Source organism: Tachyglossus aculeatus, chromosome 25 (assembly GCF_015852505.1).
Source record: "Tachyglossus aculeatus isolate mTacAcu1 chromosome 25, mTacAcu1.pri, whole genome shotgun sequence".
Lineage (NCBI taxonomy): Eukaryota > Metazoa > Chordata > Mammalia > Monotremata > Tachyglossidae > Tachyglossus > Tachyglossus aculeatus.
The window spans coordinates 14,690,819-14,712,187 of record NC_052090.1 but is presented as its reverse complement, the minus strand read 5'-3'; the positions used below and the strand labels follow the sequence as shown (position 1 = coordinate 14,712,187).

Here is a 21,369-nt window from a genome sequence, read left to right as displayed (position 1 = left end):
GCACATATCTATTCTATTTTATTTTGTTAATATGTTTGGTCGTGTTGTCTGTCTCCCCCTTCTAGACTGTGAGCCCACTGTTGGGTAGGGACCGGCTCTTGAACTTCCCAAGCTCTTAGTCCAGTGCTCTGAACCCAGTAAGCACTCAATAAATACGATGATTGATTGAAACTCCTCACCCTGGGCTTCAAGGCTGTCCATCACCTCACCCCCTCCTACCTCACCTCCCTTCTCTCCTTCTCCAGCCCAGCCCACACCCTCCGCTCCTCTTGCCGCTTATCTCCTCACCGTACCTCATCCTCGCCTGTCCCGCCATCGACCCCTGGCCCACGTCATCCCCCGGGCCCGGAATGCCCCCAATCCCTCTGCCCATCCGCCAAGCTAGCTCTCTTCCTTCCTTCAAGGCCCTACTGAGAGCTCACCTCCTCCAGGAGGCCTTCCCACACTGAGCCCCCTCCTTCCTCTCCCCCTCGTCCCCTTCTCCATCCCCACCGCCTTACCTCCTTCCCTTCCTTTCCCCACAGCACCTGTATATATGGATATATGTTTGTGCATATTCATTACTCTATTTATTGATTTATTTTACTTGTACATATCTATTGTATTTATTTTGTTTTGTTAATATGTTTGGTTTTGTTCTCTGTCTCCCCTTTCTAGACTGTGAGCCCACTGTTGGGTAGGGACCGTCTCTCTATGTTGCCAACTTGTACTTCCCAAGCGCTTAGTACAGTGTTCTGCACACAGTAAGCGCTCAATAAATACGATTGATTGAGGCCTTCCCACACTGAGCCCCCTCCTTCCTCTCCCCCTCACCCCCCTCTCCATCCCCCGCCTTACCTCCTTCTCTTCCCCACAGCACCTGTATATATGGATATATGTTTGTGCATATTTATTACTCTATTTATTGATTTATTTCACTTGTACATATCTATTCTATTTATTTGATTTTGTTAATATGTTTAGTCTTGTTCTCTGTCTCCCCCTTCTAGACTGTGAGCCCGCTGTTGGGTAGGGACCGTCTCTTGGACTTCCCAAGCGCTTAGTCCAGTGCTCCGCACGCAGTAAGCGCTCACTAAATACGATCGATCGATTGATTGATTGATTGATGAGTGCCGGAGGGCAGAGGGTTTGCGGCCCGTGTCCCGTGGCGGGGCGTGTAAGATGATCCCGCGGCCTGGGATTGGTCGGGGGCGGTGCTTTGGCCGCTCGGTGGGTCGGTGGGTCCTCGGTTCCTGCGGCCCCCAGCCGCCCCGAGCGCAGCGCTCAGCACAGCACAGCCCTGCCCAGCGCCCAGCCCTGCGCCCAGCCCCGCGCCCAGATGGAGGCCGTCGGCGGGCTCCTGTGCGGCTGGCTGGCGCTGGCCGCCTGCGCCCTGCCGCCGCCCGCCTGCCCGCGCCGCTGCCTCTGCTTCGGGGACACCGTCCGCTGCATGCACTTGATGCTCCACCACATCCCCAGGGGCCCGAACAACGCCGCCGTCCTGTAAGTCACCCCGCCACGACCCAGTCATTCAGTCCCATTTACTGAGCGCTTACTGTGCGCACAGCGCTGGACTAAGCGCTTGGGAGTATAGTGCGGCAACAGGTAGAGACGGTCCCTATCCACCAACGACTTCACAGCCTAGAAGGACCTCCTCCTCTTCCTTCTCTCCCTCCTTCTTTTCTTCCTCCTCCTCTTCCTTTTCCTTCTCTCCCTCTTCCTTCTCTCCCTCCTCCTCTTTCTTCTCTCCCTCCTCCTCTTCCTTCTCTCCCTCCTCCTCTTTCTTCTCTCCCTCCTCCTCTTTCTTCTCTCCCTCCTCCTCCTCCTTCTCTTCCTCCTCTTCCTCCTCCTCCTCTCCCTTCTCTCCCTCCTCCTCTCCCTTCTCTCCCTTCTCCTCCTCTCCCTTCTCTCCCTCCTCCTCCTCTCCCTTCTCTCCCTCCTCCTCCTCTCCCTTCTCTCCCTCCTCCTCCTCTCCCTTCTCTCCCTCCTCCTCCTCTCCCTTCTCTCCCTCCTCCTCCTCTCCCTTCTCTCCCTCCTCCTCCTCTCCCTTCTCTCCCTCCTCCTCCTCCTCCTTCTCTCCCTCCTCCTCCTCCTCCTCCTTCTCTCCCTCCTCCTCCTCCTTCTCTCCCTCCTTCTCCTCCTCCTCCTTCTCTCCCTCCAAAGCACTCCCCGGTTGGGTCCATCCTTCCCTGCCACTCTTTCCCCCGGCTCACCGACCTCCCCTTTGGGGCAAATTCTCTCCCCTCCGGAGTTTGGGCTGGAACTAGGGCACTGGAGTGGAATATTCTTTCTAGTACACGGGTCGGCCTACTCTGTTTTATGCTCCCAAGAGCCCAGCACTGTGCTTTGCACACAGTAGGCCCCTAGTGAACATGATTGGTTGAATAATAATAATACTGTAGTTGTTAAGCACTTTCTATGAGCCAGGCACCGTACTAAGTATTGGGGTGGAAACGAGCGAGTCGGGTTGGACACCCAGTCCCTGTGCCACGTGGGGCTCACAGTCTTAATTCCCATATTACAGATGGGGGAACTGAAGCACAGAAAAGTGAAGTGATTTGCCCAAGGTTATACAGCAGAGGTGGGATTCGAACACAGGTCCTTCTGACGCCCAGGCCCATGCTTTATCCATTAATCCACACTACTTCTCATGAGCACAGTGCTCTGCCCATAGTAAGCACTCAATAAATACCATTGATGATGATGATGATGATAATAAGGGTCCTCCTGGGGAGGCAGACCTGGTTTCAGGAGCTGCCTCTGCCCCGTGTTGGTGTCACACTGAGTTATACTGCCACACACCTGACCATTCATTCATTCAGTTGTATTTATTGAGCACCTACTGTGTGCAGAACACTGTACTAAGCACTTGGGAAGTACAAGTCGGCAACATGTACAGATGGTCCCTACCCAACAGCGGGCTCACAGTCTAGAAGGGGGAGACAGACAACAAAACAAAACATATAGACAGCTGACCACACACTGACAGTCCTTAGGTGTCTCTTAGAAGAGACCATCTCAACACTGGCCCCATCCTTCAAGCCGTGTAGATAGAGGAAAGTAAAGTTCAGAGTGAAGGATTCACCTCACCTGTAGCCGTTTTGCTAGTTTGGGCCAGTGCCTTGCTAATTGGGGAAAGAGAAATCCTGCCCTTCTTTTCAAGCCATCTATAAACTCTTTCCTCCAAACACGTGGTTAACTGTTAATTAAAATGATCTGCAGCTGGGTATTGGAAGAGGTGGGCGAGTTGTAAGCGTGCATCAGGAATGAAGATTCCTGTCTACCCGGGAGACCCTGAAGGCACAGGTGATACCCGGATTCCTCACAAATGACATAATTAGCCTGAAAAATACTATCTCTGCTGACCCCATTGTTTAGACTTTGGGGCGTGGAGTTAGATTACCATAAATAGGACTCCATGAATTTGTATAAAACAGCATGAACAATTTGGAGGAGGATGAAGAGAGGATTTATTTTAAAGCGGAGAAGGCTCTTGGGCTGGAGTAAAAAGCCATACAAGGGTCTTGACTGGTGGTGGTGGTAGATACCAGAAACTGCGAGGCAATTCTGACGTATTTCCTAAAAACCAGAACCTGGGAGGAATTTAGGAGGTATTTGACTTAACTGTGATAGAAAAAATGCACAACTGAGATGTGATCCCCACTTAATTGAAAATTCAGTTAACACAACCAACTGGTGGAGCGGTTTTGATGTGACTACGTGCCCAAGAGTCTGTCCTGCCCTTTGAAACAAATGGGATTCACCTTCATAGGTAGGGGGAGGGCGAGTCTTAACTTGTTGAATCATGATTTTATCCGTTGGTTACCAAGCTGCTGTGGTGGGTGATTACTTCCCATCCAAAACTTCACTTTGGGGCGTCTATTAATTCGCTCAGAAAGCTTTTTTTCCTCCTAAAACTACCCTGTGCCCTAAGGCGAAGGTGACTTTAGGCTCTTTCAACGTGGTTATCTTTATAACTGGGCTGGAGCCTGAGGCAAGGCTCACGGGCATGTGTTTGGAGAAGGCACGTGTAGAGGGTGGGGTCACCACAGTCTGTCCGGGCCACGATGAGGTTTCCCCCAAAGATGAACCCACACCTCCCCGTGGGTTGGGGGAGGGGGTGGGGAGAGTGGAAGGGACATAAAATAGAAGAAACGAAGTCCCTTCTGTGGCCCTGACATCAGTGTTGAAGGCCTCCTGTAACCCCAAAGTCAACCGGTGCGTCTTGTAGTGAACAGCTGCAGAAGGAATCTGGAAATGTAGGTAGCCAAGGCAGGTGACAAAGACTGCGGCGGCTCTTAAAGTGGCTTCCTCGCCAATCGGCTGCTGGTCTGAACCATTGCGTTGTGATCACTTTGGCCCTAGGTGGCCTTTGTATATATTGTATTTATTCACAAAATCACCTGCCTCACATAATTTCCCCCCAGCCCCTGAGAAGAAAATAAAACGTGTATTTTTAAAGCAGTGTTTACAGCTCTCACCAGGCTAGGAAGAAGAGTAGGATCAGGATGCCTGGGTTTTCTCTTTGAAGTGCACAGCACCTACTGGGATAGGAAGGGCAGTGAGAGGTAGAGGGGATTAACATAATTTATTGAGTGCCTGTTGTATTCATCTGCACTCTTATCTTTTTCTTTCTCCCCTCTTCCTCCTCTTTTTCTTTTTTCTTTTTTCCCCTCCTCTCCTTATTGCTAGACTTCTCCATATAACAGCCCCTCTCCTCTTTTGGGGTTGCAAAAAATGGGGCAATTCTGGGAGTAAATATTTGCATGCCCTTCACAGTATGTTGCTTCCATGCCTTGAATGGAACTTGACTAGCAGGGACCAAGGGTGCAAGTTGAGCTGTGCAAACCACTAGCACGAATTGCTTTCTTCATCCAGGTTCTCAATCCCAAAGTCTTCATGTCTGGACCGAGCCCTGTCCGTTGTTTCTACCAGGAGACACCTTTGTTGAGTTCACGTTGTGATGGTGACTGTTTTTGTGGCACAGTCAGCTGCTATATGGCCCTGCCAAAAGCACTTACTATGTGCCAAGCACTGGTCTAAGAACTGGGGTAGATACAAGTTAATCAAATTGGACACAGTCCCTGTCTCATATGGGGCTCACAGTCTTCATCCCCATTTTGCAGTGGAAGTAACTGAGGCCCAGACAAGTTAAGTGACTTACCCATGGCAGACAAGTGGCAGAGCCAGGGTTAGAACCCAGGTCCTTCTGATTCCCAGGCCCATGCTCTAGCCCCTAAGCCATGCTGCTGTTCCCTCTTGACCCACTTTACTCATTTACACCTTCCTTAGGATACCTGTCAAGAACTGCTCACAGAAGCATATCCTCTGAGCAGAAAATGGACTGTCAGAAAATGAACATTTTCTTCTAGGAACCATGAAATGATCCCAAAATGAATGCCGTATTAGTAGCCATAGTTGGTAGTAGTGACATTTATTGAGTGTGCCCAGTGCTTAGAACAGTGCTTGGCAAATGGTAAGCACTTAACAAATACCTAAAAAAGACTATACAAAGTAAAAGTGGCATACTCTCTGGCCACGTGGAGCTTACACCCTAATAGGGTTGTCACACAAAAATATTTACACCTAGAGAGGTCAAAAATCCAAAAAGCAGACAGATGTAGAGTTGACTGAAGGGATGCTGTGGCTCAAAATGCTGGGAAATTAATCAGGAAAAGCTTGTGATCGTACTCTGATGCTTGTAGTATTAGTCTTTTCTAGGATCTTCCGACAATGTTAGCTCATTTCTAAAGGCAGCTACCTTCACTTAATTTTGTCTTCATTCAGTGAGCCTATACTACTAGGCCCTACACAACAGTGGGCCTAAAACCCAACTGTTGGGGGCTCCTGTCAGCAATCAATCTGGAATGAGGTTGACTGGGATTTTCAGGAGTTCAATTCGGTTCCAAAACTGAGAAACAGAACATCTGAACTGAAATGCCTAAAGGAAATGATTGTTTACTACAGAACAATAAATTCAAATGCAGAGTTCTGGGGAACTTTGCAGTTATAGACCTAGTATCTGTAAATTCTAATTTCTTCTTGCCACTTCAAATAACATTCAGAGTACTAAAATGATTTACAGCTGGTGATGTATCCATCATATTAGCAGGAGGAAGTGCTTACTGTGGAAAGGACAACCCTGAGATTAGCATTTTCCAGTTCTTGAATGATGCTGCTTCACATAGGCCCAAGATGGACCACTTGCACAGTGTTAGGGGCTGTGATCTCTGTGTCTGAGCCATGTGGCTTAAAGAATAATGTAGTAAAGATTCCTACTCACTTTATCCAAAAAGCGTGCAATTTTCTTCAGTGGTGAGGCAATCACTCACCTGTGATTTGGACAGGATAATTAGGTCGGGAGGGAGAAGAAAAGCACCCCAGAAAGAATTTGAGAAAGAAATGATGATGAGCAATTTGAAACCTCTAAGAATTGGGCAGGCTTATTTTAAACCCAGTTAAGCCACATCACTGGATTGCATTGTGTTATAAACAGTTTGTGAATTCTCATGACAAGCTTCATTAAGACCAGAATTTTGTAAAAGAAAAAAACCAACTCGGAAGCTAAATTTATTCATTCAGTCATATTTATTGAATGCTTACTGTGTGTGGAGCACTGTACTAAGTGCTTGGGAGAGTACAGTATAACAATGAACAGACACATTCCCTGCCCACAATGAACTAAAAACCAGAAGTGAAAGGATTTCTTTCAAACGAAATAACTAAGGAGCAGTTTTATTCTGTGGCTAATAAACTTAGGTTTTCCCAGTGTGCTAGGGCAGTTCTTCCAGACATTTTCCTCCTCACTCCTTTCTCCCCTCCCCAACTACTTCAGCATGCCTTAAACCAGAATCCTGCTTTTTTCCCCTTTTCAGCATACAGTTGAAGTTTTACATGTTCAAATTTAATCCCATTCTGTCCTGTTATGCAACTACATCAGCTCAGAGTCTCATTTCTTTAAAGCCATAATAGATTTTGTATGTTCTAAATTTTGTTATTTGATTTACATAGATCAACCTAAGAGGAAATTATTCACTGTAAATATCTTAAAATACAGGATTTAGGAAATGGGAAGCTGTGGGTAAAAGATTTCTAGCTCTGCCTAAAAGATTTCTGGCAATGAACAGAGTTTTTCATGTTGTCCACTTGTTAATCAAAAGCAGTACGTCACTTGGCTGAGGCTGATTTTCTTGATTTCCAAGTCATTCTGTTGCCTGCACATTGTGCAAGTCTGTAATTTCATGGGCAGGGTCTGAAATGTTGATGTTCCTAGGCAAATTTGAGGAAAAAGTCAGATAGTTATGGTAAATTGAAAGCACACGTTGCAATAAGTTAGAAGAAGTTTTGGGTAGGCTGGGGAGTTTCGAACCTTGGTGTAATGCCAGACTTAACTGTCTTTGATGAGTTTTTATGCTTACAGTAATAAGCCACTTGGTGTGGCTGCTTCTTTCCGTGTTGTGCCATTGTGTTAGCTTTCTTTGCCCTTAAAGAATGTCAGAAACTGGGGTAGGACACAGTCATAAAGGCGTGTTCAGTTAAGACCTTTTGCTTGTTTGAGAACAAAACTGGAGTGTTTTTCAGCATTTTCCGATTCCTATTCCATCAGGGAGCACTTTGATTTCATTTAACCCACAGAAGTTAGCATGACCTCTAATTTTTAGCTGTGAAGCAGAGCTTGCCTTCAGGAGCCTCGAGAGAGTTTGTACACCCACGGAAAGAACCAACCTAACCACATTTTTCCTTTCACATACCCAAAATGAGGTGTTGCACACTCATAGAAAAATAGGGTATAGGCGATCCGTTCTGAAATGTAAACATCACACAGGAGATTATTAGTATGCTTTCACAGACGAGCCACTATCCTTATTCTACTTGGCATAATTTGGTGAGCACAACTGGGAATTGCTGGGTAATAAGTTTTAATATGTCCCTTGCTAAGAAAATATGAAAACTGAGGGGTAAATCTGAAATTCCCAGAAAGTTTGCTAGTCTTAAGTTGTGGCTTAAAGTGAACTGCAGCCTTATACTTTTAATATCAGAACATATTTTGAGTTCTCATGTTGTAGGAATTGGGTGCTTTAGAATTTTGTGTTTAAACATTCCATGGTATTGATTAGCAAACATTTTTGTTCAAATTCATTTTCAAAGTTAAAGACAAAGCACTGTACCCTTCCCTTCTGACACTACAAATAGGATGTAGAGATGCTGTGGTCCTGGGACTTAGTAGATTTACCTCCTGACAGAAAGAGATTCGCAAGACACAGTCTTTGAAAAATGAGTTTTTGACACCTAAATATTAACGTTGTTGCTTCAAGAGCGAACTATTTTTTACGTACTGGTCTGCTAGATGTTGGTTACTTGGGGAGAAAAACAAGATGCAGTTAAAATGAATGAGTATTTGAACATATTTTAACCCGGAGGATGAATCTTTGCACGCACAACAGTATCTACTTTTACTTTCAGATTATCAGATGATATTTAGTATTAACTTAAGCTTTGAAAGATGTATAAATGAAGCTTTCGACGTAGTGATTGTGTGCACTGCTTTTGACTGGCGTAAAATCAGGCCAGTTGCAGCCCATCTGAAAAAGGCAGGTGAAATATTGGGTTGTGGAAGTCTAGTTATTATCAGTCTACATCTCCAGCCCTCATCTCTTTCCCTCCCTGCAGTCCAGCATTTCCTCCTGCCTTCAAGACATCTCTACGTGACTGTCCTGTCACTCCAAACTGAATATGTCTAAAACAGAACTTCTTCTCTTTCAACCCAAAGCCTGTCCTCCCCCTGACTTTCCCATCACTGTGGTCGGCACCACCATCCTTCCTGTCTCTCAAGCCTGTAACCTTGACATTATCCTTAACTCCTCTCTCTCATGCAGCCCACCTATTCAGTCCGTCACTAAATCCTGTATGTTTGACCTTCACAACATCGCTAAAATCTCCCCATCCCTCTCCAATGATTCGTTCATTCATTCATATTTATTGATTGCTTATTCTGTACTAAACTCATGGGAGAGTACTATATAACAATAAGCAGTCACAATCCGTGCCCACAGTGATCTTACAGTCTAGAGGGGGAGACAGATGTTAATATAAATAAATTTCACCATTTTCAAATTCCATCCAAACTGCTACCAATGTTAATCCAGTCACTTTTCCTATCTTGCCTTGATTGCTGTCTCAGCCTACTTGCTGATCTCCCTCCCTCCTGTCTCTCCCTACTCCAGTCCATACTTCACTCAGATGCCCAGATCATTTTTCTACAAAATCATTCAGGCCACGTTTCCCACTCCTCAAGAAACGTCATTGGCTTTCGAGCACTAAATCACCTTGCCACCTGTCTACCTCACCTCGCTATCCTCCTACATACATTTTGCTCCTCTAATGCTACCCTTCTCCCTATACCTTGATCTCTCCTGTCTCTCTCTCTATCTCGCTGCTGGCCTCTTGACCACATCCTGCCTCTGGCCTGGAACAGCCTCATATAGGACAAACAGTGACTCTCCCCCATTTCAAAGCCTTATTGAATGCCTATCTGGAAGAGGCTTTCCCTAACTAAGCCTTCCTTTCCTCTTCTCCCACACCCTTCTGCCTCACCCTGACTTGCTCCCTTTATTCAATCCCCCTCCCAGCCCCGCAGCACTTATATATATATATATAAGTATATATGTGAAACATCGAGGCTTTCCCTAACTAAGCCTTCCTTTCCTCTTCTCCCACACCCTTCTGCTTCACCCTGACTTGCTCCCTTTATTCAATCCCCATCCCAGCCCCACAGCACTTATGTGTATATATAATAATAATAATGATGATGGCATTTATTAAGTGCTTACTATGTGCAAAGCACTGTTCTGGGTTCTGGGTTGTGTCACATTTGTTGGTATGTTTGGTTCTGTTCTCTGTCTCCCCCTTTTAGACTGTGAGCCCACTGTTGGGTAGGAACTGTCTCTATGTGTTGCCAATTTGTACTTCCCAAGCGCTTAGTACAGTGCTCTGCACATAGTAAGCACTCAATAAATACGATTGACTGATTGATTCTAAGCACTGGGGAGGTTACAAGGTGATCATGTTGTCCCCGCGGGGGCTCACAGTCTTCATCCCCATTTTACCGATGAGGTAACTGAGGCCCAGAGAAGTTAAGTGACTTGCCCAAAGTCACACAGCTGACAATTGGCGGAGCCGGGATTTGTACCCCTGACCTCTGACTCCAAAGCCCATGCTCTTTCCACTGAGCCACGCTGCTTCTCAATGTCTGCCTCCCCATCTAGACTGTAAGCTCACTGCTTCTTATACTGTACTTTCCCAAGCACTTAGTACTGTGCCCTGAACATGGAAAGTGCTCAATAAATATGATCAACTGACTGATCAATCTATCAGTGGTATTTTTTGAGCGCTCATTGTGTGCAAAGCACTGTTGGAAGTGATTGAGAAAGTGTAATACAATCCAGTTGGTTGATAGTATCCCTGCCCACAAGGAGCTTACAGTCTAGAAGGGGGAGACAGATATTAAAATAAATTACAGATAAGGGAAATCATAGAATGTAAGGGTATTGATAAAAGTGCAAGTTTTGGAATTAAGGATATATTTTTAACTTATTGAAATGAATTTGTATTTTAAGAGCGTATAAGAGGCATGGGCAATGATTCTGGGTTGCGAAGGGGGTGGGGGGAGAGGGGTTTTGTGTTGATGGAACCGAGTCCATGATCTGGTCACTATAGCCTTATCTAGTGTCACATTAATGTTTTTGGAGAACCTCTTACTGCCTGCCTGGGCCCCGGCTTGTGACTCAAGGACTGGGCTGGAAGGAGAAGGTAACTGGCTGTGGGGATATGGCACTGCAGCAAGGCACTTGGGAGGTTGAAGCGCTTTGGCTGGAAGTAAGGTAGTAAACATGAGAGAGAGAGAGAGAGAGAGAGAGGGCATCTATGTCTGAGCCATGGACCAGAAGCAAGGAGTGCCATCTTCTGACTTGGGCCCTGAGATTGCTGACCTCTGGCTCAAAAGAAAAAGAATGTTTGAAAAGCCTAAGATTTTAAAGAGAATCTCTTATGCATCTTTTATTATCCTGGGCCACTTGAAAAAAGGATAATTGAAAAATTATCCCCCAAGGAGGGGTGGTAAAGGGAGGTGTGCAGTGCACACATACACACAGCCACACACACAATTCTGCTGTCATAACTTCCTCTTTGAACAGAGTACTGACACAGCGAAGTGTCAGTGTGGACTTGGTATGTCGTGTACTCTTCAGAGAAGAAAGAGGAGCACAGTTTTAAATGTGAATCGTAAGCCTGGGGGAGGTTTTCAAGAAGGTCTGATGCCAACTATTTTCTTGCTTTGTAATCCAAGAAAAAATAAATTAAGGGGGTAAAAGGAAAAGGTGGGGAAACACTTCTTATGTTGAAACTACTAGGTTTTTGCTTTTCACAGTTTTAATACACAGGAACAAAGAGACATAAGGAGCTAGGTTGTGTAGTCCTTTTTTGAGAAAACAAGCACCTGTTCCTGAACATTTAACAGCAGCCATACCAAATAAGCCAAGTGCCATAGAGTGACTTTCTTGGTGGTGTTCTGAAGAGTACCACAAAAGTGCAAACCCCGAGATACCCAATGAGTCTTGTTGAATTAGTAAACATGCTTATTCCTCCCAATTTCCAGATCCCTCCTGCTCCCTAAGCCCTCCTTTCCTCTTCTCCCACTCTCTTCTGAGTCACCCTGTCTTGCTCCCTTTATTCCTCCCTTCTCCCGGCCCCACAATACTTAAGTATATATCTGTAATTTATTTATATTAATGTCTGTCTCCCCCTCTATACTGTAAGCTCATTGTGGGCAGGGAATGTTTCTGTTTATTGTTATAGTGTACTCTCCCAAGCTCTTAGTACAGTGCTCTGCACACAGTAAGCACTCAGGAAATATGATTGACTGAGTGACTGATGGGCTATTGCATATCTTTGCATGTTGACATGAAAGGAAAGTAACTGAATGTTATTCTGGCTGCCTGAGGACCTGGGGAATCAGTCTCTTGTTACTGCAGAGCACCATAATGCTGGTCCCCGTCATAGTAGGTTGGGTGGAAGGGTGGTATGATGTGAATCAGATGGGGACAAGTTGGCTCACCTCCCATCTTAAAAGCATTTTCCAGTGCAGGGATTGGAAAGATAGAGCATTCATGTGAGGTCACCTCTGATATAATAAAGGGAAAAAGCAGAGCTAGGAGGACAGCTGATGATAATTACTGTGGTATGTAAGTGTTTACTGTGTGCTAAGCACTGGGGTAGATACAAGATAATTAGGTCAGGCACAGTCCCTGTTTCATATGGGGGCTCACAAGTGAAGTAGGAGATAGAGCAGGTATTTAAATCCCATTTTACAGATGAAGAAACTGAGGCACAGAGAAGTTAAGTGACTTACCCCGGGTAGGCAGATGGCAGACTCAGAATCAGATTCCAGGATTTCTGACTCTCGGGCCTGTGCTCTTTCCATCCTGACTCCTCTCTGTGTTGTTATTAATTATTATTATTTCTATTATCATTTACGAAGAATTTAGAAGGGTTGAAATGATTATGTAAAACTCACTTAAGACAGGTATTTGACCCTCAGAGCACTCCTGTTTGAGTGAAGTTCAGGGATCATGGGAGCATGGCATCCTCCCCATCCTACCCCCAAAGACCCCATGGGAGTAAAGCCCCATTCCCTTGCAGAAGAGCAGAGGGCAGGCAGAACCCCTTTGGGCCAGGGCAGCTTGAGCCACAGAAGTTAGGAGGCCAAGGAGTTGTGTGTCATTCCAACTGGGCCAAGTAACAGTGAACTGTTTTCTGTTGATTTTGAATGTCTGCCCTATTACCTTGCTCTCTCCCCACCCCCATCCCCTCAGTTTTGTGAGTCCTTTGTGGGCCAAGGGTAGTGTATGAATCAATGTCTATGCATTTTTTCCAGCATGGAAAAAACATGCTTCCCATATTGCAGTGCTTAGTGTTGGCATTTTTTCAATCTGCATCGAGAACATTTGGCCGGATTTAAATACGTTTAACAGCTCTCCAGGATGTTTCTGGTGCCAACAGGTCATGATTGGCACACAACATCACATTATTTGATTTTTCAATTCTGGTAAGCATAAGCATCAAGGCAAAGTGATGGGGAGGCATCTCTGAAAAAAACATGTTAACAGCCTCCTGTTGCTTATACCCACCCTGCCCCGCAAAGGAGTTTAACCTGTAATACTATAGAGTTGAGGAGATTCGGTATAGTTGGCCTAGAACTTGCCGATAATGCTACAAGTATAACTTGTGACTGTAAACTCTAGACTGTAAGCTTGTTGTGGACAGGTAATATGTCTACCAACTCTATTATACTCTTCCAAGCGATTAGTATAGTGCTTCACACACAGTATGCCCTCAAATATCATTGAGGAGGAAGCATAAGAGTTCCTTATTAACCATCACTTTCAGCACCGATATCATTTGGTTGATAAAATTATTTAGGGTGGCTGGGTAGGGGAGAGGAAACTTCTAAATTCCAGCTGAACTCAGAGAGTCAGGGCAGAAGCATAAATTCCAGGTCCCAAAAATGGAACGGGCAGAACCCTTGACCCCGATCAATCGATCAGTGCCATTTATTGAGCACTTTGTGTAGTGATGGTTCTATTAGTGGCCAGTCAGAGAGACAGAGTATTCCTGGAATTGAAAGGCTGATAAAACCAGAGAAAAATGGCTAAAAGTGGTAGGGAAGAGAAAGGCCATGTACAAGCATCATGCCGTCTGGTTGTGTGGCTGGTTATCAGTCAATCAATCATATTTATTGAGTGCTGACTGTGTGCAGAGCACTGTACTAAGTGCTTGGGAAGTACAAGTTGGCAACATATAGAGATGGTCCCTACCCAACAGTGGGAAGGCTGACGCACTAAGCCTGCTAAGGGAAAGGATGTCTTGAGTTCTTTTTGGAAGCTTGTTTCCAACTAGGTGCATCCATTGCAGCTGGCTGTTTGTCTCCAGTTATTCTCACCAACCAGCATCCAACCCAGGCTGCCAATTGTGAGTGGTCAGCTGCACCCAAGGATCCGACTCGGACTGAGCTACCCCTAGGCTAAGAGGATTAGATGAAAAACCCATTCAAGGTTGACAACAGACGTGGAAAGCATTCCAAGTTTGCCAAAAGAAGCAGTCAGTGAGTGTTGGTTGTAACTCAATCCAGATGGAAATCTGTGACAACTCTCACGCAGGAACTATTTTGTTAGCACATGAGCGGAGTTAATGGTGTGAAAAAAACAACACATAGACTGAAACCATTTGGAGTCATCGGTTTGTGGGATTGGTCCAAAGGATTAAACTACCCAAGGCAGGGGATTTGAAAAGATCTTCAAGAGGAGCGATCCTTAATTGCCCTCAGTAGCCTGATGTAGTCTCCAACTTCAAATTCAAACAGTTCTTTCTCAGTGTAACTCAGTGGGCTCCTGTTGCCATTTAAATATTTGCCTTTTGGGTTCCCAGAGCAAATATGGTCAACATCCCCCTTCTAAAAACCCTGCTTATACCTGGAGATAGTTAAACCTACTCTGGCTGAGTAAACAGTCCCACTTGCTTTCACTCTCCTCATGGAAGTTCTTTTTCTATGCCTTTAATCGTTTCTTGTGTATTTTATTTTCTTTTCCGAGGCTGTCCAGTTTTTCAGTGCTGTCACTGTAATTGAGAAATCAAAATTGGACTTAACTTTAAAGGACTGACCAATCCAGAGTTGCTCCAGAGTGGAGGAATTGCTTCCTAGGTCTTTCACCGTTCTTCTGTTAGGTACATTGTCATCCAAATTTGGTTTCCATACTGATAGCCTTGTATCATTCATTCATTTGTATTTATTAAGCACTTACTGTGTGTAAAGCACTGTACTAAGTGCTTGGGAAAGAAGCAGCATGGCTCAGTGGAAAGAGCACGGGCTTTGGAGTCAGAGGTCATGGGTTCTAATCCCGTCTCTGCCAACTGTCTGCTGTGTGACTTTGGGCAACTCAATTCACTTCTCTGTGCCTCAGTTACCTCGTCTGTAAAATGGGGATTAAAACTGTGAGCCCTCCGTGGGACAACCTGGATCACCTTGTAAACTCCCCGGTGCTTAGAACAGTGCTTTGCACATAGTAAGTGCTTAACAAATGCCATCATTATTATTGTTATTAACAATACAACATTAAACAGTGACAATTCCTGCCCACAACGAGCTCACAGTTTAGAGACAGGGAGACAGACATCAATACAAATAAATAAAATTACAGATGTATACATAAGTGCTGTGGGGCTGGGGTGGGGATGGGACAAGAGCAAAGGGGAGCACGTTAAGGCAATGAAGAAGGGAGTGGGAGATGAGGAAAAGTGGGGCTTAGTCTGGGAAGGTCTCTTGGAAGAGATTTGCCTTCCATAAGGCTTTGAAGTGGGGGAGAGTTATTGTCTGTCGGATTTGAGGAGGGAGGGGGTTCCAGGCCAGGAGCAGGTCGTGGGCTTAGGGTTGGAAGTGAGACAGGTCGAGATCGAGGCACAGTGAGAAGGTTAGGATCAGAGGAGCAACGTAGCAACATCCCCTCATGATAGAGCATGGGCTTGGAAGTCAGAAGGATGTGGGTTCTCGTCCTGGCTAGACATCTGCTGTGTGACCTTGGGTACGTCATTTCTCTATGAGTAAGTTTACCTCACCTGTAAAATGGGGATTAAGACTGTGACCCCCATGTGGCTGGCTGTGGGAAGGGAATGTGTCTGTTATTGTATTGTACTCTCCCAAGTGCTTAGTACAGTGCTCTGCACACAGCAAGAGCTCAATAAATACATTTGAATGAATGAACATGGATCATTAGCTTGTATCTACCCCAGGGCTTAGTACAGTGCCTGGCACATAATAAGTACTTAACGAATACCGTGTTTTAAAAATCTAGCCCTGAGCTTGAGTCTGCAGCACTGCAGACAAAACAATGAGGCCGTGCATCCTTTGTAGGTAGCAGTTCGTGTCTTTGTGTAATAATTGTGGTATTTGTTAAATGCTTACCATGCATCAAGTGCTGTTCTAAGCACTGGGGAAGATGCGGGATAATTAGGTCGGGCACAGTCTCTATCCCATACAGGGCTCACAGTCTAAGTAGGAAGGAAAACAGGTATTGAACCCTCGGTTTGCAGATGAGGTAACTGAGGTGCACAGAGAAGTTAAGTGACTTGCCCAATGTTATCCAGCTGGCAATGTGGTGGAGCTAGGTTTAGAACCCAAGTCCTCTAGATTCTCAGGCCCATGCTCTTTCCCTTAAGTGACATTGCTTCTCAGTAATAATAATAATAATAATAATGACATTTATTAATAATGTTGGTATTTAAGCGCTCGTTATGTGCCAAGCACTGGGGGAGATACAAGGTGATCAGGTTATCCCAAGTGGGGCTCACAGTCTTCATCCCCATTTTACAGAAGAGGGAACTGAGGCCCAGAGAAGTTGTGACTTGCCTAAGGTCACACAGCTGAAAAGTGGCAGAGCCGGGATTAGAATCCATGACCCATGGCTCCCCAGCCCGTGCTCTTTTCACTGAGCCACGATTTATTAAGCGCTTACTACATGCAAAACACTGTTCTAAGCGTTGGGGAGGTTACAAGGTGATCAGGTTGTCCCATCTGGAGCTCACAGTCTTAATCCCCATTTTACAGATGAGGTCACTGAGGCACAGAGAAGTGAAGTGACTTGCCCAAAGTCACACAGCTGACAATTGGCGGAGCCAGGATTTGAACCCATGACCTCTGACTCCAAAGCCAGTGCTCTTTCCACTGAGCCACGCTGCTCCTCTGTCTATGAATTGGATTTCCATTTTGGCTTCATCCCCTAATCCAATAGCACCTTGGCTTTGACCTTTGCCTTTAATATGCATTGAAGAAAAAACCAGATTTTTCTGCCCTGAAAAGTCAGATTGTGACATGTCTGTTGATGATCATTTTCTCAATGGAGGCTGAATCTTAACTCTGAAGCTTTATTTAAAAAATGGTGTAAATTAAGAGGGCAATTGTTAATGCTGAAAAAGATGTTTCCTGACTTATTACACTGTGTCCCAGTGGAAAAAATGATTGGCAAGGGCGAGAGCCAGCAAGGGCAAGATTTGAACCAATGGCAGTAGAATTAATATCTCTGCACAAGTTAATGAATGTGTCATTTTTAAGTGCTTACTATGTGTCAAGCACTGTGCTGATCTCTTTGGGCAGGTAATAAGATCCGATACAGTCCCTGTCCCATATTGGGCTCGCAGCCTAAGGGGGAAGAGAGAGAAAAGGACCTTAAGTCCTAGGACTAAGGTCCAACTATCCTTCCCCTTGGGAAATCCATCATTGTGGCTCTCATAACGATGAACTCATAAGTATGTTCCCATGCTCAGTGAGTGACAATGTTAGTGTTGGGATCAGGGGGAGAGCTGAAAGGTTATCAGATTCCTCCAGTTACTTGTTGGACTCAGGCAGGGCCCTCGGGAGAAGATGGGGACCTTGGCTTTCCCAGACCAGAACTGTCCTAGACCAGTTTTACTCTGTGTCTCTCCCCCATGCCCCTGTAAATACCTCCAGGCCAATCCCATTGCCAAGGAATAAACCAGCATCACAGACTCACTAGTATCGGCAAGCCTGAATCGGTCCATGGGAAACACGCTGTTTTTTGGGTTCCGACTCCTCCATCAGTGTACATATGTTAAACATCAAAACCATTCGTTTAAACTCTCCCAAAATATTGAGTCCCTTGTGTCTCCCCCAAATATTTAAGCTGCCACAAATACAAAGAGGTGCTGACATTTCATTGAAAGCAGTAGTGTTTAGAAGCAGTTTTGTTTTTCTGAAATCTTCTTGCCCTCTTAGCCACTAATCTGCTTCCCAAATGATCTCTGAGTTAAAGAATTTGGTTTTGCAGATTTTTTTTTCCACACTGTGAAGCACTGTTGAGGTTCTGATATGCTGGGTGGTTGCTCTGGGAATTTATGTCAGAGAGCGTGAATGCTTGGAATGAAGAACCAGTGGCAGGATCAGATGACCCAAGCAAAGTCCATGGACAAGCAGATGGCTCTTCTCACCTGGAAACAGCTGAGTCCAGCTCTCTCACTGGTTGTCCTTGGGCCTTGGTTGTGCCTTTCCTTTTCAGACTGGGAAGAAGGGAAAACATCGGGGAATGCATTCATTGAATTTATGATCAAATTGATGTGGGAATCGTCAATCAGAATTTCTGCTGTAAAAATCATTCGAAGGGTTGGAGAAGGAAAAGCGTGAATATCAAGAAAAGACCTGAGGTGGTAAAGCAAAGGCACCTGAAAATCACTGTGTAGAGTAAGAGAGGAAAAGATTGATCTAACAGATTCAGCAAATTGCAAAGGTATAGGCAAAAGCCTTTTGAATGATCATCCTTTTCAGTAACCAACTCAGTTGAAGGCATCCTAAAACGTTCAACAATAGCTCTTGTTTTCTCTGTACTGATAATGTTCCATTTTAAATTCTGCTGGGGGCCGGTGAGGGATGGTGAGGATTCAAACTGATTTCTTGGTGAGAAATTATTTGCTGTTCAACAGAAAAAAGCTCTGGGATCCCTAGAACTAAGTGAATTTTCCTGGGTCCATATTCCCAACTTGGAACAAAGGAGTGTGAGACCTTATACCCCTTCAGGTCACTGGATAGACAATATTGGCTGTCATGAAAGGAAAAGTAGTGTCTGTCGTGGCCAGCTTATGAGGAGGCTCCAGTGCCTTCGAAGTAGGAGTAATATTATTTATTACATGTTTACTGTTGGCAGAACACTGTGCTAAGTGGGAAAATATGCAGATGGCAATTAGATTGTGGAATCCTGTGTAAGGATTTGAGGGGGAGGGGGTGTAGGAGACATGACAAACACATAAAGAAAGAGGAAACAATTAGAATATAAGGGCAATACAAGACACAGGATGAGAAGAAATGCAGGACCAATGTGGCAAGGGGAGTATAGGCCAAGGCTCTGGGCTTCTTGACAGTCACAGCTGCGACAACGTCCTTCTGAATGTTCTAGAAACCGAGAAGGCCTCACAGCCTGCTGGGGCTTCCTCACCTTCCTGAACTGAAGCAGGGCTGACGGGATTCCCTGTGGCGAAAAGTTGGGCAGCTCCTTTGTGGCACGATGGGTCCCAGTAGGAGCTGGACCAGTGTGGGCTTATGCCTTCCAGGAGCCTCGCTGCTGCCCTGCCCTGTACCCGGAGAAGAGCAGATTCATTCATTCATTCAATCAATTGTATTTATTGAGCACTTACTGTGTGCAGAGCACTGTACTAAGTGCTTGGGAAGTACAAGTTGGCAACATACTGATCTAATGACAACGCGAGACCTCCACAAAATGGCCAACTTCAGATCCTTCATATCTGACAGATCACCACTCCCCCATCCCATCTTTAGATCTGTACTAATATTGTATTTCCACAAGTCCTTCCCTGGTTAACTTCTCATTCCCACTCCGTTCTCCCTCCCTTCTGTATTGCCTGTGAACTTGGGCCCATACCTCCTGAGCACTTTGATATTCACCCTGCCAACCTCACCGGACACACAGCACTTATGCACAATCCTTACATTCTGCCACTTCCCCTACCTGTAATTTACTTTGTTTACCCCACTAGATTAAAAGTTCCTCGAGGAGAGGGATCAGCGAGAAGCAGCATGGCTCAGTGGAAAGAGCACGGGCTTTGGAGTCAGAGGTCATGGGTTCATATCCCAGCTCTGCTAATTGTCAGCTGTGTGAATTTGGGAAGTCACTTAACTTCTCTGTGCCTCAGTTACCTCATCTGTAAAATGGAGATTAAGACTGTGAGCCCCCTTGGGACAAGCTGATCACCTTGTAACCTCCCCAGCGCTTAGAACAGTGCTTTGCACATAGTAAGTGCTTAATAAATGCCATTATTATTATTATTATTATCATGCCTACCAACTCTGCTATAATGTACTCTCCCAAGCACTTAGTGTTCTGTACACAGTAAGTGCTCAGTTAATACTATCCATTGATTGAATTTTGGAAAGGCTGGGGTTTCAGCTGTTACTATATCTGTGTCTGTTGACCCCAGCCTCAAGGAGGCTGCAACTTTGCTCCTCCAGCTAAGGTACCCCTTTTAGTTTTACTTTTTTTTTTTTTTGTCCTAAGGTATTTTTGTGTGTTCTATCCTTCCTAACATATCTGTCACCAACACCCTTTTCTCCCTTGTTCTTTGTTTGTGAGCCCCTAAGGAGCCAGAGACTATGGGCAATTCTCATCTGTGAATTTTTTCCCAGTGCTTAGTACAATGTTTTGCACACGGTAGGGGCAGAATTGCTGGTGCTGCTACTCATCAGAAATTGAGGTGAAAGTCCAATTTGTTCATTTTATTTTTTAGCATCCGTTATGGTAGGGTTGGTCAGGAAGGTAGTTGGACACAGTAGCTAGAACAACTGTTGGCGTGCACCGTCTGTAGATTTCATTTACCTACGTTCTCCCAGCTCCCAACTGTCATTCAACAAAGAGGCCCTGTTGCATTCCAGAGATTTAGTCTATCTAGTAGCCTCTGTGGTAAGTCATTTCTTGGAAAGCCAAGTCAAGGCTCGCTGTTTCGTCTTCCCTGGGGCATGACCAGAGTGGGTAGGTGTCTGATAGACAGTGAGAAGATGTGGAAAATTAAGGAGGGAACCAGTGGGCTCTCCAAGAAAGTTCCCAGTGATGCCAGAGCAGTTGCTGACTGACTCCCTTTGGTGAGGAGGTGTGGAATGAGTCAATCAGCTGCTCTAGCATCAGTGGTAACTTTCTTGGAAAGCCCAGGGACCTTTTCCTGAAGGGCAGTTTGCTGAGATTATGCAAATACAGGACAGAGAAAAATTAACATCAGGTTAACTAATGTTCAGAGGTAAAATTGGCTGTTTAAAGTCACCTAGAGATAAGTGTAGAATTATTGCTATGCAGGTAATCTCAATGAAACATAAAAGTAAACTCACTAATTTAAAATTAGTCCAAGATGGCCATATGATGCTTATACTGCCAGATTTCCACGGAGACAGAAGAACCATTCTGATTGCTAATGAGTTGTTAGTTTGGGATTCAGGAGTTTAAACCTTAATGCAACTAATTACTTTCTGAGTCCAGACAGGAATTTTGAAATGCTCTTGTTTTCATGATGATACACGTTATGAGACTTATGACTCTAACAGTCTAAAATTTCAGTTCATCAGCTTTGCAATTAGAGATATTTGGCCCAATTTAGAAATGAATTTGGGTTTCTGAGGAGTAACTATTACAAAAGACGTTACGTTTACAGTAAGAAAAATAATAATGGATTAACCCCTGACTTCTCTGAAATTAGTCATCTTGCCCTGTGTGTTTACTTACGTGGCTGGGGCATTCATGCTTCTTTCCAGGAATGGCTTTGAACTTCAAGTTT

The 21,369-nt window shown here is 45.0% G+C and overlaps 1 protein-coding gene across 1 annotated transcript in view; it reads left to right on the top strand.

The window, feature by feature from the left end:
- The first annotated feature begins 1,318 nt into the window (after positions 1 to 1,318).
- PXDNL (peroxidasin like) overlaps positions 1,319 to 21,369 on the top strand; it is a 244,176-nt gene continuing 224,125 nt past the window's right edge. The window contains exon 1 of the mRNA XM_038766521.1: positions 1,319 to 1,482. Coding sequence (XP_038622449.1) covers positions 1,319 to 1,482 — 164 coding nt within the window. The remainder of the gene's footprint in view (positions 1,483 to 21,369) is intronic.